The 16,903-nt window shown below is 39.2% G+C and overlaps 1 protein-coding gene across 1 annotated transcript in view; it reads right to left on the reverse strand.

Moving 5' to 3' along the window:
* Positions 1-649: 649 nt before the first annotated feature.
* Positions 650-16,903, reverse strand: part of CNTN3 (contactin 3) — a gene marked incomplete at both ends in the record, with an annotated part of 208,780 nt that continues 192,526 nt past the window's right edge. The window contains 4 exons of the mRNA XM_080718026.1: positions 650-750; positions 3,710-3,878; positions 4,977-5,089; positions 12,660-12,846. Of these exons, the coding sequence (XP_080574152.1) occupies positions 650-750; positions 3,710-3,878; positions 4,977-5,089; positions 12,660-12,846 (570 nt within the window). The remainder of the gene's footprint in view (positions 751-3,709; positions 3,879-4,976; positions 5,090-12,659; positions 12,847-16,903) is intronic.

The following is a 16,903-nucleotide window of genomic DNA, read 5'->3' on the forward strand; positions in this document are numbered from 1 at the left end:
TATTATCTCCACATTTTACAGATGAATAATTGAGAGTTACAGAGAGCAAAGTGATTTCTAAAGTCTCACAACCATTGAGTTAGTACACTGAGCCAAACATCACTCTCCTGTGCTCCAGAGGAACATTGCCCAACCAAATCCTTTTGAATCACATGCCATCCCCTTCCAACAGAAAATTTGTTTAAATGTATTTTTTTTTACTCTTAGAGATTTAAATGATTTTGCAGAAATATTTATTAAGACTTAATAAGTAATGCTGTAATAACATGAAAAGAATATCTGGTGAAGAGTTTTTCATTATTGAAAAGACACAACTTTATATGTGTGTGTATGTACACATGGGGGTGTGTGAGTCATTTCCCATAGGCAGTGCTTAAACTCATAGCTTAAGAACATTTATATAAAAAGTTTTCAGTATGTAACATGTAAATTCCTTTGGTTTATCAAGTAAATATTAAGGCATTTCAGATTCCTCTAAAAGGATTTACTGTTTTTTTTCTTATTATATTCATATTTTTACCTATAATGAAGTAGAAAGTTAAAAACAGAGTTAAAAAAAACATGCATAATCACCATGTTTCATGAAAGTAATTTTTTTGGTAAACAATGAACTTTCCAGGAAATAATAATAATAATAAAAACCTTAATATCACCACAGGACATTCACGAGGAAGAACAGCACTACAGGTATATAACTAGACCCACGGTGGACATTCAAGATGGAGGACGTGGAACCTCTGGCATCCATATCTGTGAAAGATAATAAGCAGTTCCTTACTAAGGATTGCACCAGCACGTGGTCAGAGTGATCCCCTTCAAAGTCAAATGTTGACAGCTGAGCTCCTGATAGATCAGGAAGATTAACATATTAGGAGACAGGGCCTTTGAGAATGGACACAGACAGTTGGCACCTTGAGTTAGGATTTTACAGACTCCAAAATAAATAAATTTCTGGGTTTATAAGTCACCTGCCCAGAAGTACTAAGTCACAAGACAAAAGCAATGCTTTTTATACCAAAATTAAATTACGACATGAACCTAACCTGGAAACTCGAGCTATTATTATTAGTCCTTATTTTATTTTTCAGTGTAACATATATACTTGTCAAGAATACCCAGAAAACCTATGGGTTCAAGTGTTTTTAAATTATTCATTCCAAAATTTGTTCATTTATTATTATTATTATTATTATTATTATTATTATTATTTTACATTTTCTTTTTTGTGATATGGGAGACTGAACCCAGGGGCATTCTATCTCCAAGATATACCCCCAGCCCTAATTTATTTTGGGGTCTGGGGATGGAATCCATGGGCATTCAACCTCCGAGCTACACCCCCTACCCTTTTTTTTATTCTTTATTTTGAAACAGGGTCTCACTATGTTGCAGAGGGCCTCACTAAGTAGTTGAGGCTGTCCGCGAACCACGATCCTCTGATCTCAGTCTCCCAAATGCTGGGATTACAAGCGTGCATCATCACGCCCAGCTTCTAGCCCTAATTTATTTTTATTTTGAAACAGGGTCTCACTAAGTTGGTGAGAGTCTTGCTACTTGCTGAGGCTGTCCTCAAACCTGCCATCTTCCCATCTCAGCCTCCGAAGTCCTGAGGTTACAGGAGTGTGCCACCATACCCCAATCTAGTATTATTTTAGTTGAAATTGAAAAAAAATAAACCAACTTAATTATTTTGAAAATAATGATACTTTAGCACAAATAATTTTGAGATAATTTGATGGTTTCTTTAAAGAAATCTTTATTGGATAAGGGTTTGGAAAAAATCTGCTTGTTTCTCTTTCATGCAGAGAAATTATTATATATAAAACCTTGTCTTTAAAAAAGCGATCAATAAAAGTTCCATTTCCGGAGACAGCCTTGTGCAGTCGCTGGTCTGTGCAAACTCAGCAAGTCGGCAGATGTCAGATGAAAAGGCTACTCTTGACTCAGCAGCCCTGAAATGCTAAAATAGTGTTGGCCCTGCAGAAGCACGGAACTTACTTCTTGGTCCATAGCATCACGTGAATTCTGTACCTTGCACAATTCCAGAAGCAAGAAATATTCATACTATTTAAAAACCCAAATTAGTAATGATAGTAAGTGAATCCAAACAGTTTTGTTTGTTTGTTTTGTTTTGGGAATTGAACCCAGGGATATTTTACCTCTGAATCTCACCCTCAGCTCTATTTTATTTTTTATTCTGAAACAAGGTCTCGCTAAGTTCCTGAGAGTCTCACTAAAGTGCCGACTCAAACCTGCTTCTGTCTCAGCCTCCCATGTACTGGAATTACAGGCTTAAGCCACTGTTCCTGGCTGTGCCTAGAGTGTTAGGAGTGTCTGCAGTCTGAAATTGTTTTCACAGACTTAATTGCAGACCTTGGTTGAGAGACAGGCAGCTCTCATTTTCTAGCTTGTTTTGTTTGTGTTTGTCCAAGTATGACAGTCTGTGATTGCACAGAAAGATAAAATTCCTCCAGGTTTCTGTATCTCTCTTTTTTTTAGTTGCTAATGTAATTTTTTAATTAAAACCAATAGTTTTTAACTAGGCATGGAAGTGCACACTTGTAATCCTACTCCTTGGGAGGCTGAGACAGGAGGATTATAGGTTTGAGGGCAATCTCAGCAATGCAGTGAGACCCTCAACAACTAGCAAGACCCTGTTTCAATAGAAAAAAAAAAACAATAAAAGGGCTGAGGATGTACCTAGTACTACACACACACACACACACACACACACACACACGCTTCAATCTGGATTGTCCAGTAGTATAGACTAGCCTGATGTCAATAAATAGAAATGGGGCAAAGTTATTTATGTCACCGAGAAATACAGACTAGAATATGAAGACATGGTTCACACTGCAATAAATCGGGGCCTGAACACTCCTGACATGGGACTTAAAAGTGAAGATGAAATTTCTTTGACCATCATCACTGATAAAATTTGCGTGCCAAAATCAGTTTTTTCTTAACTCTAAAAATTTAACTTCTCTAGAAAAATGAGTTTCATTTGAATTCTGAGAGGAAAAGTTAGTACGAACTTTCTCTGAAATTAAAATCAATTTACATTTAAAAAGGATGTATTTTGGTTTGGCATACGTAAATAGTTTATGATCTAGCCATGCTAACTTTTCTCTTAAAATAATTGATACACTTTGTCTATAATTTGTAGAAGGTAAAGAAATGGAAGTTAAAGGAGTTAAGCTTAGGGAATCCAAAGGTAAATTGAGGCAGATTTCAGAAGGTGGAAATATTCAAAGTAATACAGTTTTGTTAAATATTTGCCAAGGTCTTTTCTTCCTTTCCTGCTCTTTCTCCCTGTCTTTCCCTCCCCCTTTTCCTCCCTTCCTTCCTGGATGCAACCCAATGAATGGCATTTTACCTCTGACCTATACCACCAGCTTTTTTTCTTTCTTTAATTTTGAAACAGAGTTTCCGTAAACTGCTGAGGGTCCCCTTAAATTGCTGAAGTTAGCCTCAAACCTGTGATCCTCCTGTCTAGCCTCCTGAATACTGGATTCGAGGCATGGGCCACCACACCCAGCTATTGCACCACTTTGGAAGTTTTCTTCTTGCCCCCAGTGCTCACAGCCCCAGCCTGCTCAGCGCCCACATAAAGGACATGCTGGGGTAAAGGATGGGCAGAGGGGCACTGAATGACTGGTTCCTCGGGGGTATTTACTAAAGGCAAAATAGAGTCGGAGAAACTTACTAGTTATCCTTGGAATCCTGATCTGTTCGCTGCTGGTACCGTCCCCTCCTTCCGTGGTGGCCTTGACTTGGATAATGTAGTCCTCTTGCATGGGCAGTAGAAGCTCAGCTGAGGTCTTATTTGTGTTCAGCACTTGCGAGTGACTTTGACTGCTAGTCCTATAGAAAACCTGAAAGACAGGAGCAGATACTTCTTATAAGGCCGGCTCTTATTTTAAAACCGTTTCTTGTAATTCTGAAATTTTCCCCTTTCTCTATCTGCACCCATGCAAACACAAATTGCATTCCTAATGCTAGCCATTGGTCTTAGATTAAGGATTAGCAGACAGCAGAATCATTTGATTCTCAGAGGAGGTCAGCTGAGGCTAGAGACCCAGGGAAGGATCATACTTCATGGATCTTTAACAGCCAACCAAGGAATCAGAAACAACGCTTTTAGTTTCTTTTCCTTTCTTTTTTGGTACTAAATATTGAACCCTACCTCTAAACTAAACCCCAACCCATTTTATATTTCACTTTGAAACAGGGTCTCACTAGGATGCTAAGAGTCTTGCTATAATGCTCGGCTGCTCTCAAACCTGCAATCATCCTGTCCTAGCCTCCCAAGTACTGTTGTTAGATGCATGTGCCACCACACCTGGTTCCTCCAGCCCCACTGTATTTGCTATGTTGAAACAGGGTCTAAGTTTCTAAGGGTCTTGCTATTAGCTAAAGCTGGCCTTGAACCTGTGATCCTCCTGTCTTAGTCGCCCATGTCCTGGGATTACAGGTGTGTGCAACCATGTTTGGCTGCTTAGTGATACATGGTAAGCATCAGAAACCAAAAGCTGATGAAGACACAATTTACAAACACTGTATCCCAAATTCTCATACAGACAGAATTACTGCATGTCAATCTATATCTATCCTAACAAGTGAGGTATTTTGATACCATGAACATTAGATGATATGATAAGAAACTATATCATCAACATTTTTTAAAAGTTCTTATTAAGCCGGGCGTGGTGGCGCACGCTTGTCATCCCCGAGCTTTGGAGGCGAAGACAGGAGGATCGCACAGGTTTGAAGCCAGCCGCGCTGGCTTAAGAGACCCTGTTTCCAAATAAAATATAAAAAATAGGTCTGGGAGTGCAGCCCGGAGGTAGAAGGCCCCTGAGTTCCATCCCCAGTACCACACACACACAAAAAAAGTTCATGTTAACCTAGTTTCCCTTTAAAGCACATTGACAGCAGTAGGGAAGTAAAACATTGTCAGCTAGCCGACTTACCTTATATCCTGTTACTTCTGACTCATTCTCCATAGCTTTAACCTGCTCCCAGGTAAGTAACACTTTCGTGTCTGTGGCATTCCAAATGACATTTCCCGGTGGCTGGCTGGGAGCTTAAAATGCAAAATGGGAAGTTAGGAAACAGGTGTGCATGGAGTCACATTTTACACAGAGCAGAGGAATGGCACCATAGAAGGCAAGAGCAAGGAGAAGGATCTCTCTCTCTCTCTCTCTCTCTTTTTTTTTTTTTGGTAATGTGTGATGTAGAGGTGAAATCAGAACAAATGACAATAGCAAAATTCCTTCTTCTTTTTTTCTTTTTGTGGTACTGGAAATTAAACTCCATTCTACCTTTGAGCTATACCCCCATTCTGTTTTACTTTTAATTAATATTTTTGTGGTGCTGGTGATTGAATTTAGAGGCATTACCTCTCCGAGCTATAACACCAGCCCTATTTTAATTGGAAGCAGGGTATTACTAAGTTGCTGAGAACCTCACTAAGTTGCTGAGGCTGGCTTTGAACCTGCGATTCCCTTGACTCAGCCTCCCAAATACTGGGATTACAAGCATGCACCACCCACACCAGGCTTAGTTTTTATTTTTAAACAAGGTATCACTAAATTACTGTGTTGGCCTTGAACCTGAGATCTTTCTGTCTCAGCCTCTCAAATACAGGGATTACAGGTACATATACCATGATGCCCAGCTTAATAAAATTTCCTTTTAACAGGGCATTTCAGCCAGGCAGGATGGTGCAAGTCTATAATCCCAGTACTTGGGAGGGTAAGGCAGGAGGAGGATCACAGCTGTGAGGCTATCCTCAGTAATTTAGCATGACCTTCAGCAACTTGGTGAGATTTTGTTTAAAAAAAATAAAAATAAAAATATCTGGGGGTATAGCTCAGAGGTAGCCTGCTCCGGGGTCCAACCTCTGGTACTCCCCAAAAGGCATTGTAATTACATGGTGAGAAAATCCATTTTGTTCTATTCATGTTGTACTTTAAAGATGGCACACTAATTGTGCTCAAAATCTCCTGGGCAACATTTTGACAGTGTTAGGAAGTAAATTCCTTCCTCCACCACTAGAGGAACTCTTGACCATGAGTAGAGGAAGACCACAGTGTGACTTGTTTTGACACACACAGGGCCTGAAAGCATTTGCCAAATGAGCAGATGAAAAAGTCAGGAGAAGCCGGGCTGGTGGCGCACGCTTGTAATCCCTGCACTTGGGAGGCGGAGACAGGAGGATCGCGCAGGTTCGAAGCCGAGACCTGGTTTCCACATAAAAAAGTATAAAATAGGTCTGGGAGTGTAGCCCGGAGGTAGAAGGGCTTCCAGGAACCCCAGTACCACCAAAAAAGAAAAAAAGTCAGGAGAAATGAATGTGTATGATTTTTAAGCCAGTCTTGTAAGATGAGAGGGGTAAAATGAGAGGTGATCAAACATAAGGATGACTTAGATTTGTCCTCACGAAGGCCTGGCTACCCACTTGAAAAATCACAGCAGAGAATCTGTATTTTAAAGTCTTCCTTGTTTTGAATTTAAACCAATTCCTAAGAGAAAGAGATAGGGAGAAATATAAATATATATAGGTGGGGAGAGAGAGAGAGGAGAGGGAGAGGAGAGGGGAGAGAGGAGAGAGGAGAGAGGAGAGAGAGAGAGGGAGGGAGGGAGGGAGGGAGGGGGAGAGAGAGAGAGAGAGAGAGAGAGAGAGAGAGAGAGAGAGAGAGAGAAAAGAGAGGAGAGAGGGAGGGAGGAGAGAGGAGAGAGGGAGGGAGGAGAGAGGAGAGAGGAGAGAGAGAAAGCAGCAACCCTAAGAAGTTAATGAGAATTTCATTAGAGAATTACTGAAACATTCCGGGGTTTAGAAACTTGGATTCACACCTTAGCTCCCTCTCATGAACCCTGGACCAGGTTAGTTAAGTAATGCATGGTAAATATGCACACTGTGTTAGGTAGTACAGAGGCACTTTATATAATAGTTTACTTAATTCTCAGTACAGCATGTTATAATAATGCCCACTTCTGTAATGGGTGGTCTGGACCCAGAGAGTTAAATTATATTTATGTCACACTACAGCATTATTCATGGTCGTGAAAAGATGGACACAGCAAAGAGATTCTCATTACCCATTAACAAATGGATAAAACACAAAATGTGGTATTGATGTATAATGGGGTAATTATCTAGGCTTAAAAGGAAGTGAAAATCTGACCCCTGCTATAACAGGAACAGACCCTGAGGACATTATGCTATGTGGTCCAGGCCATTCATAAAAAGATGAGCGCTGATGGGCACTCTACAATTCCACTTTTCTGAGCTATCTAGAGTAGCTAAATTCAGAGACAGAGAGTCAAATGGTGGCTGCCAGGGGCTGTCAGAGGAGGAACAGAAAATTGTTTAGCAGGCACAGAGCTTCAGTTCTGCAAGGTGAAAAAAAAGTTCTTTTCAGTCTGTGAATGTTCTTAACACTCTGCACATTTAAAAATGGTTTGGACGGCAAATTGATCTTACATGTTCTATACACAAATAAAAAAGTTTACAAACTTGCTAAGACACACAAATAATGAGAGGTGTTATGTGGATTCAAAACAGCTCTGCTTGAGCCGGGTGTGGTGGCGCACGCTTGTAATCCCGCGCTTGGGAGGCTGAGACAGGAGGATCGCGCAGGTTTGAAGCCAGCCTCAGCTACTTAGTGAGGCTTTCAGCAACTTAGTGAGACCCTGTTTCCAAATAAAATATAAAAAAGGTCTGGGAGTATAGCCTGGAGGTAGAAAGCCCCTGGGTTCCACCCCCAGTACCACAAAAAAAAGACAAACAAACAAAACAAAAAACAAAAAACAGAAACAGCTCTGCTTCATTCTGGACCTCGAATGTTATGCTTTTCTTCTGCCTGGTTCTCCCAGCAGAAGGCTTGGCTGTGGGATGCCTGGTTCTTCACCTGCACAAAGAAGAACGTCCCCTTTTTGGCATCAGACTCCCTCAACCAATGAAAAATAAGATAAAGAGAAATGGTATGCGTGTGTGTGTGTGTGTGTGTGTGTGTGTGTGTGTGTGTTACTAAGGATTGAACTCAAGAGCATTCTACCTCCGAGCTACACTCCCAATCCATTTTTATTTTTTATTTTGAAACTAGGTCTTATTAGGTTGCTGAAAGTCTCCATAAGTTGCTGAGGCTGGCCTCGAACCTGTGATCCTCCTGTCTCAACTTCCCACGTATTGGTATTTCAGGTGTGTGCCAGCCACCACACCAGTAATAGGCTGTTGTAACATGGCATGCTTGGGACATAAACTCTCAATATGTTTCCTTTTAGAAAGTGACAAATATCACAATTTTTATTTTTTAAACTATCTGCAAGTTTTTTTCATCAATTTCATTAGAGGGATAATATTGTTAAAAGTTTCATTCAGTCTGAATGGGAACAGGTACTCAACATTCTTAAGAATTATCTAGTAAGATCTCAAACTGAATTTGTCTAAAATTGAGTTCTTGATTGACCATTTAAAGCTAGTCTCTTCTATTATGTTTCCATTTCAGCAAAATAAACCTCATTATTTTAGTTCCTCAGAACAAACAAACAAACAAACAAACAAACAAAAAATTCCAGAATCACTCTTGACTAGATACTTAAGGATGATGAGGACCTGGATCCATCCAGACTGATGGCAGAATAAGCACTTGAATTTTCAGTTATACAAAGCAGAGCATTTGTCCTACAGAATAGATTCTTTCTTGCATGCTTGGGACATAAAACTCAATATATTTCCTTTTAGAAAGTGACAAATTTCATTATCCTAAGCTATATGCAAGTTTTCTTCATCAAATTTCATTAGAGGGACAACATTAGCTCTCTCTGGATTGCATGTGACAGAAATTCTTCTTCGATTCCTTAAAGAGGCTAATTACTGTTAACTTGAAAATGCTTTTTAAAGAGCACGAGTGTGTGGATATGAAAAAATTAAGTGTATAATGGAAGCTACAGCGGTTTCCTTGAAAATCCTTGTGTTATTTTACATTAATCAGAAGTATCACCTATGCTCAGTATTTTAAGCAAGAGAGTAAAAGGTTCCAGTATGTGTTGTGAATTTACAATATGAGGGAGAATGTCTGATCAATAATAATATTTCAGGCTAGCCTTTTTTTTTTTTTTAGGTTTCATTCATCCATTTAGTATTTAAGGAGTAGGTGCATGTACTGGGTTTAAACTGGTCACTGGACCTCTTGCCCCGTGAAGCCAAAAGGCCAGAGGGGAAGAAAGATAGCAAGAAAGTAATCACAAACAGTGTCAGAGTTCTTCCTACCCAAGGCATACAGATAATTCCCTTCGTATGATGATCGCAAGAGACCGATCAGAATTCTTAAATAGTATTTGGAGTTAAACCAGCCACGTCAAAGACGAGGAGAAAGCTGGGTGTGGGGTGGGGGTGCACACCTGTAATCCCAGAACTTGGGAGGCTGAGACAGGAAAATCACGGGTTCAAGACCAGCCTCAGCAACTTAGCAAGGCTCTCAGTAACTTAGCAAGACCCTATTTCCAAATTAAAAAAATAACAAGTTTTTTACCCCAATAAGTTGTATGAATATAAGGCACCAATAAAAAAAAAAAAAGAATTACCATATGACCCAGCAATAGATTTTTTTGGTGTCTTCTCAAAGAAATCAAATCAGAATATTATTGTAACACTTGCATATCTATGTTCATAGCAGCACAATATACAATAGCCAAATATGGAACCAGCTTAGATGCCTCAACAGATGAATGGATGGTATATACACATAATAAAATTTTACTCAGCCATAAAAAAAACAAATTAAAAAAATAAAATAGGGCTGGGGTATTGCTTGCAGGTAGAATGTTCCTAGGTTCAATTCCAAATACAAGAAAAAAAAAAAGTAAAAGAGGTTAGGAGTACTATAAGTAGCTTTTAAAGATTATATATTTTTTAAAATTTGGTACATGCTTGAAAATTGTTAACATTAAATTTAAAAATAAATGCTTGCTTCTTATATATAATTGATTTTTAAAGTGACTAGATATTTTAACAATGTGTTGTGAATTCCCACCCAATGTAAATATTTTTTTCCTGAATAACATCTACAGATAACCTCAGGGAAACTGTAAAATAGGTAATTTTTTTCTTTTCTTTTCTTTCTTTCCGGTCTCTTCTTCTGTCTTCTGATTCACTAAGTTTTTCCCTGACTGTAATATGACATCACCCTGTCTCTTTCAATCCTATTTCCTAGTGAGTCATCAATTACTAAGTCAGAAGAAAGAGCCGAAGAAACTTGTTTGCAAACATTTCTTGTAGTCAGAATTTTTGATGGATGCTGTGTTTTGACTGTATCAATAATCATGTATATTTAAGCTTTACTAATGTGAAACTTGTTATTGGGAAAGGCAAACATATTTAGTAAAAATTTGTAAGTATAGAACATTTTTAGTCCATGTTCTTCCACACCAACTTGCTCCTTGGTTTAACATCAACCGTGTACTATATAAGAGACTGGGTCAGGCTTCCCCTATGATTAGATAAGAACAATGTTAAATTGTCACATTCGTTTTTGCTTACGAATGGATGTTACAGAAGGGGATAAACGGGTTCATTGCTAAACTTTTGCCCCGCAATGCTCATTAAACTAGTAATTTGAGAGCCCAACCTCTTTTTTTCTATACTCAATACAAAGATAGCATACACACTTTCCTGATCAAATTAACATTGGGTAATTAACATCTAAAGCCATGGGATCATATATATGTACATATATATATATATATATATCTACTTAAATATAATGTTATATATGTAAATATATGCCATATATTTTAAATTAACAATAATTCTAGCTCATTAAATTCAATTTCAGTTTTTAGTAATTTTAGCTATTCGATATACGATTTCAAATGAATTCAGAAATAATATATGGATGTAGAAATACATTAAAGAAATAGGAAGCCAGGCACAATCATTGTCTTATACCTATATAAAGCCAGTTAAGCAAACATATATACTAATAAAGATAAATAAAATAAGCTAGGAAAACAACTTTCTGCAAGTATAAACATCAACGGGTTAAAGTTACCTAATTCATTCATATCCCATTTTAATTGCCTTTAGAATGAAAATAAGAAGGAAATAAGCAAGAATCACGTGGGGCCTGGAATGTTCTCAATCACCTAGGTAAGACAAGGACAATGCCACCAGAAATAACTAAACGGTCATGAAATACTATGTGCTACTGGTTCAACTGAGATATCTGTGGGATGCTCGAAAATGCTCACCACAGGCATTTTGTTCTTTGAGGCTAATTTAATTCTGAAGCATCATGATCACTTGTGAACTCATCTGTGAATATATGGCTTACTAAATCGCAGTTTTGAAGGCAACTTTACCACATTACCATCTCTGGTTAGATTTTTTTTTATTATTACTGAGGATTTAACCCAGGGCTGTTCTACCACTGAGCTACATCTCCAGCCCCCCCCCACCCCCTTTTGTATTTTTGCGATAGGTTCTCACTGAGTTCCTCAGTCTGGACTTACTTGATTTTTTAGTTTGAAAAAGGATCTCATTAAGTGGTAGAGGGCCTTGCGAAATTGCTGAGGTTGGCCTGGGATCTGTAATCCTCCTGCCTCAACCTCTCAAATTTCTGGGTTTATATATTTGTATCACCACATCTGAATTCTGGTCAGATATTTAAAGTATCTATCTATCTGTATGTATGTCTGTTTATCTACCAATATCTTGTAATGGTTGTCTCTTTTGTATGTGTGTGGTACTGGGGATTGAACCCTGAGGCATTCTACACACTTCCAGCCCTATGTTTTATTCTCTTATTTGAAACAGGGTCTCACTAGGTTGCCAAGGCTGGTTGAGAACCTGTAATCTTCCTGTCTCAGTCTCCTGAGTAATGGGATTAAAAGCGTGCACCACTACGCCTGGCTTCTAATGATTATCTCTTAATTCATATTGCCATCTTAAAATAATGTGAGAAAGAAACTCCTGGTTCTCTGATGTTAAGTTTTTACTTAGTAATGCACACCAGAAACCCCCACGCACTGGAGAACTAAGATAGCATTGAAAGCAAATCCAAACAAATGTATCTCATTTAAAAAGAATAGGGGAGCCGGGAATGGCAGTGCATATTTGTAATCCCAGTACTTGAGAGGCTGAGACAGGGGGACTGCAGATTCAAGGCTAGCCTTAGCAACTTAGCAAGGTCCTCTGCAACTTAGTGAGACCCTGTTTTAAACTAAAAAATAAAATAGGGCTGAGGATGCAGCTCAGAGATAGAATGCCCCAGGATTCCATCCCCAGTACCAGATGAAAGAAAAAGAAAGGGAAGGGAAGGAAGGGCGGGAAGGAGAGAGGAAGGACTGAAAAAAAGGGAAAGAAGGGAGGAAAGAAGAAAGGAAAGAAAGAAGGGATGCTTTTAACTTAACCTCCACATTGACATTGTTCAAAAGGTGCTCCATCATGCTCATGAGGAGTCTGACCTAAGGGTTTGGGGTACCACAAAGAGGAGGCCATGAGGCACACTTGTTCTGCAGGAGTCTGCAGCCAACTTTATTTTCCTCTTTGGGATTGACATCTTGGGTTGTCCATTGGGGATGAAAACAGAGGCAGTGGTTTCTCACACGGACCATTCTTCTCGACCTTACACAGATGGGGCTGCACTTACGCGTTTTCTTGGTGGTGGCGTTCACTGTGACGCTGAAGGGGCCGGCGCCTGCACTGTTGTAAGCCCGGACAGCCGTGTAGTAGGCCAAGTTGCTCTGCAAGCCCCGCAGGCGGGCCGAGGTCTCATTCCCCGCCACTTTCAGTTTGCTGGAGGACTCCTGTTCCCCTCCCTCACTCCAGTACCGCACCTGGGGGAGAGAAGCCTTCTTAGGACAGCTGCGAAGGCTAAGCCAGTTCTGCCATTCTCAGTCCACGACTTTCATGAAAACAGGCCCTGTTCAGATCAGGCATGGAGGCACATGCCTGTAATGCCAGTACTTAGGAGACAGAGACAGGAGGATTGCAGGTTCCAGAGTAGCCTTAGCAACCTAGTAAGACCCTTAGTAAAGTAGCCAGGCCTTGTTTCAAAATAAAAGATAACATAAAGATGGGGGCATTCCTTAGCGGTAGGATGCCCCCCTTAACTAACACACACACACACACACACACACACACACACACCCCAGTTATTTATTTTTTACTTATTTATTTTTGTGGTTCTGGGGAGTCTACATCTGAGCTATACCCTCAATCCTATTCTCACTATATTGCAGAGGGCCTCACTAAGTTGAGTTGCTGAGGCTGGTTTTGAACCAGTGATCCTCCTATATCCACACTGTAATTTATATTCTTGCTTATTCAACAAATATTTCCAGAGAACTTACCATGTGCCTGGCACTAGGTTTCATGTCACCATAGTGAATATATAGGGAAGGGATGCTAGAAGAAGGTAGATAATAGGAACATAAGCACATGAGGCGGATGCAAAGTGCCAAGGATGGCAGGATTGTAAGTGAAAGAAAGAAGGCAGAATCTAGCATTCAAAAGATCAAGCTGCTCCTCTTTCTCCATCCTTGAGGAATTGAGCCCAAGCTCACATTTGGAATGCTGGCAGCTATGCATGAACTGCGCTGGAAAGTGGAGGTTCCTTCTGGGAAGAAAGTACCCGGTCAGAGAAAAAAATCATTAGAAAGCCAGCTGGTCACTGGAGTATCCTGCAGTGGTGGCCACCTGTCAGCAAGTCTACCTGTGTACCTGTGTCTGCAGAGCTGCAGCAGAAAAAATAAAAGTGGTTGCAAGAGCTGATTTTAAATATAAATGTATATTCAAGTATCTTATGTACATTTTTTCATTATTTCAGGTCATACACAATGATCTTAGACTTAATATAAACATGTAAGTAAATAAGGTGAAAAATATAAAAATAAGTTAGCAACACTATTTGGTAAAATGAGTAAGGTAGGGCAAGTAAAATTAAAATACATGATTCTTAAGTCCTTATGACTGAATTACACAACCATTCCCATTTTATTTTTATATATTTTTTTGAAACAGGGACTCACTAAGTTGCTGAGTCTGGCCTCAAATTGTGACCCTCCTAGCTCAGCCTCCCAAGTATTGAGATTACAGGCATGAGTCACCACACCCAACTCAGCAAAGGATATTCTTAAAATGGAACTCTTACTTAGCTCTGCCTTATGAGGGGAAGCTAGACATATTTACAGATTTTTTTTTTCAAAGAAACTGGGGCTCTAATTTTATGTGAAATTCCCCCAATTTAGGGTTTGCTCAAAATATAACATATTAATCAAACAAAATGTGCTTATAGGCTACATATGAAAATCAGTTTCAATCTCAAAAGATACTAGGAATTTCTTTTAAAAAATAGCTTAGAATGGGTGTGGTGGCCCACACCTATAATCCCAGTATTTGGAAGCTGATACAGGAGGATCACAGGTTTAAAGCCAACTGTAGCAACTTAGTGAGGCCTTCCACAATTTAGCAAGATCATGTTTCAAAATTAAAAAAAAAATAGGGCTGGAGGTGTGGCTCAGAGGTAAAATGCCCCTGGGTTCAACCTCTAGTACCATAAATAAAATTAATTAATAAGCAAGCAACTAAATATTCTATCCTAAAAATATCAGTTTAATATACATCTTAAGTTTTGAGATAAGATCCCAAATTAGCAAACCAAATATTGTACTAGATTAATGTTCCATATAAAAATGTGGAGGGTGATTATAAGCCTTCTTAATTTCAAACAGAATGCTGTTTTCCATGAATGTATTTACATGCATTTGAGTTGTTAGTTCTTATAAGAATCTCAAAAGGAGGTTGTGAATTCAAAAAATTAGTACTCTAGTGAATGTACACGATTTCTTTGGAAAAGCCGCAGCCAAGCAACCTCTTAATGGACATTGAGGGCTCTGATATGCTCTAAACTTGCCTGTATTAAGCATTGCACATCTTGTTAGGTTTAGATGATTCCAAAATAAGATGTTTTCACTGCTCTGGAGGACACCAGGTAGTTACTAAGAAAGATACACAGTTGATAATTATACTAGAGTGTTATAGGCAGCCTGAAAACATGTGGCCTGGGATACAACATAGACTCTGGCATGGGGATCAGCCAGATATGAACAGTGAACATCCTCATTCGTGCCCAGGAGAACAGAAGGGTAAAGGGCTTAGGTCACTGAGCTCTGGGGTACTGGCAGGCCCCAATCCACAGGCCATTCCATTTTGACTTACCAAACTGCTACAACAAGCAGGGCATGGTGGCACATGCCTACAAGACCAATGTTTGAGAGGCTGAGAGAGGAGAATCTCAGGCTGGAGGCCAGCTTCAGCAACTTGTGAGGCCCTCTGCAACTTAGACCCTGTTTCAAACTAAAAAATAAAATAGGGCTGGTGCTGTATCTCAGAGGTATAATGTCCCTGGGTTCAATCTCCAATACTGAAAACAAAAGCAAAAACAGAATCACCTCATAAACAAAATTTTGCTTTAACATAAATTGCCTAAAATTTTCCTTAGTAGACTAATATAAAGAAGAAATATATATATATATATATTGCATATATATTAATTTAAAAATATATATTTATATACACCACATATACACACATACATACACACATATATGATGTGTGTGGCATTAGGGATTGAATCAAGGGGCATTCTATACCCCCAGCCCTATTACTTTTTATTTGGAAATGATATTGCTAAGTTGCTGAGGCTGGTTTCAGATCTGCAATCTTTCCCCATCAGCCTGTTTTACACTTTCATGAGCACACTGCAGTTATTGTTAGTGAGGTACAGTGTGATACAAGATGGACGTGCACGGCTTTTGGTGTGCTTCCTTCTACGTCCCGCCCCCGTCCCCATCCTCTCTCCCTTCCCCAAATGCATCCATAAACTCGGTTGTAATGCCTTATATTTGGCCGTGGGACACTAGAACGGTTCCCTCCTCAAGCCTCCTTCCCCTCCCTAGCCCACTTCTCATCCCTTCCACTCCTCTACTGGTCTCTCTCCTCATAAAGCTCACGTTCCTTATGCTTTCTATTTTCTCTCTAGCATCCACCTATGAGAGGAAACATACAGCTCTGGGCTTTCTGAGACGGGCTGATCTCACTTAGCTGAATGTTCTCTAGTTCCATCCATTTTCTTATCTTAAAGAAGAAATAAAAAATAATTTATACTTGGCAATATGAAACTCTTCTTTTATAAACCCATTTATAGAAAGTACTTGAAAGTTCTTGATAACAGTATGTTTTAAAGTACACCTCCAATCTCCCTGTATCAGGAGGAGAGATTTATTTTTAGATCTCAAGCTGATGAGAGGTATCAGAAACATTTAGACACAGAGAAAATTTGTGCCAAATCTTACTAACTACTTAGGAAAAAATTAATTATGTAATCTTCTTGAGTTTTATTTGGAGAGAGAGTGTGTGTAAGTATAAATAACCAAGACATAAGGAAACGAAGTGTATCACTAATATGGCCAATTTTCTATAAGTATTCTATTAGGCTCTGTAACATCTTGCCCAAGGAGGTTCACGTGAGGCTAGATCATTTTTTAATAAGGTGGAAAAGTCAAGAAAGACGAATACCCCATTTTCTTCCTGGTTGCGCTGTGGATCTAAATAATAAAAGTAGTCCAACTGAGAGAAAAGAATATCTCTATGCTAATTTGGATTTTATAGGCCCAAGTGCAATCCAAGGAAGGAGGAAAAAAACAAGACTATGCTGCAGCAACACACTTTAGAAATGTAAATGTGCAGAAAAGAGTTAATATGAAGTTGACAGAACATGAGGGCGGCATCAATAAAAGATGAGCAGACAGACAAATATTACAAAGCGTACGAGGATCCTCAGTAACAGGAAAGCCTACCAACTCCACTAGCAGGAGACCAGATCCAATACAC

Source organism: Muscardinus avellanarius (assembly GCF_963383645.1).
Source record: "Muscardinus avellanarius genome assembly, chromosome: 22".
NCBI lineage: Eukaryota > Metazoa > Chordata > Mammalia > Rodentia > Gliridae > Muscardinus > Muscardinus avellanarius.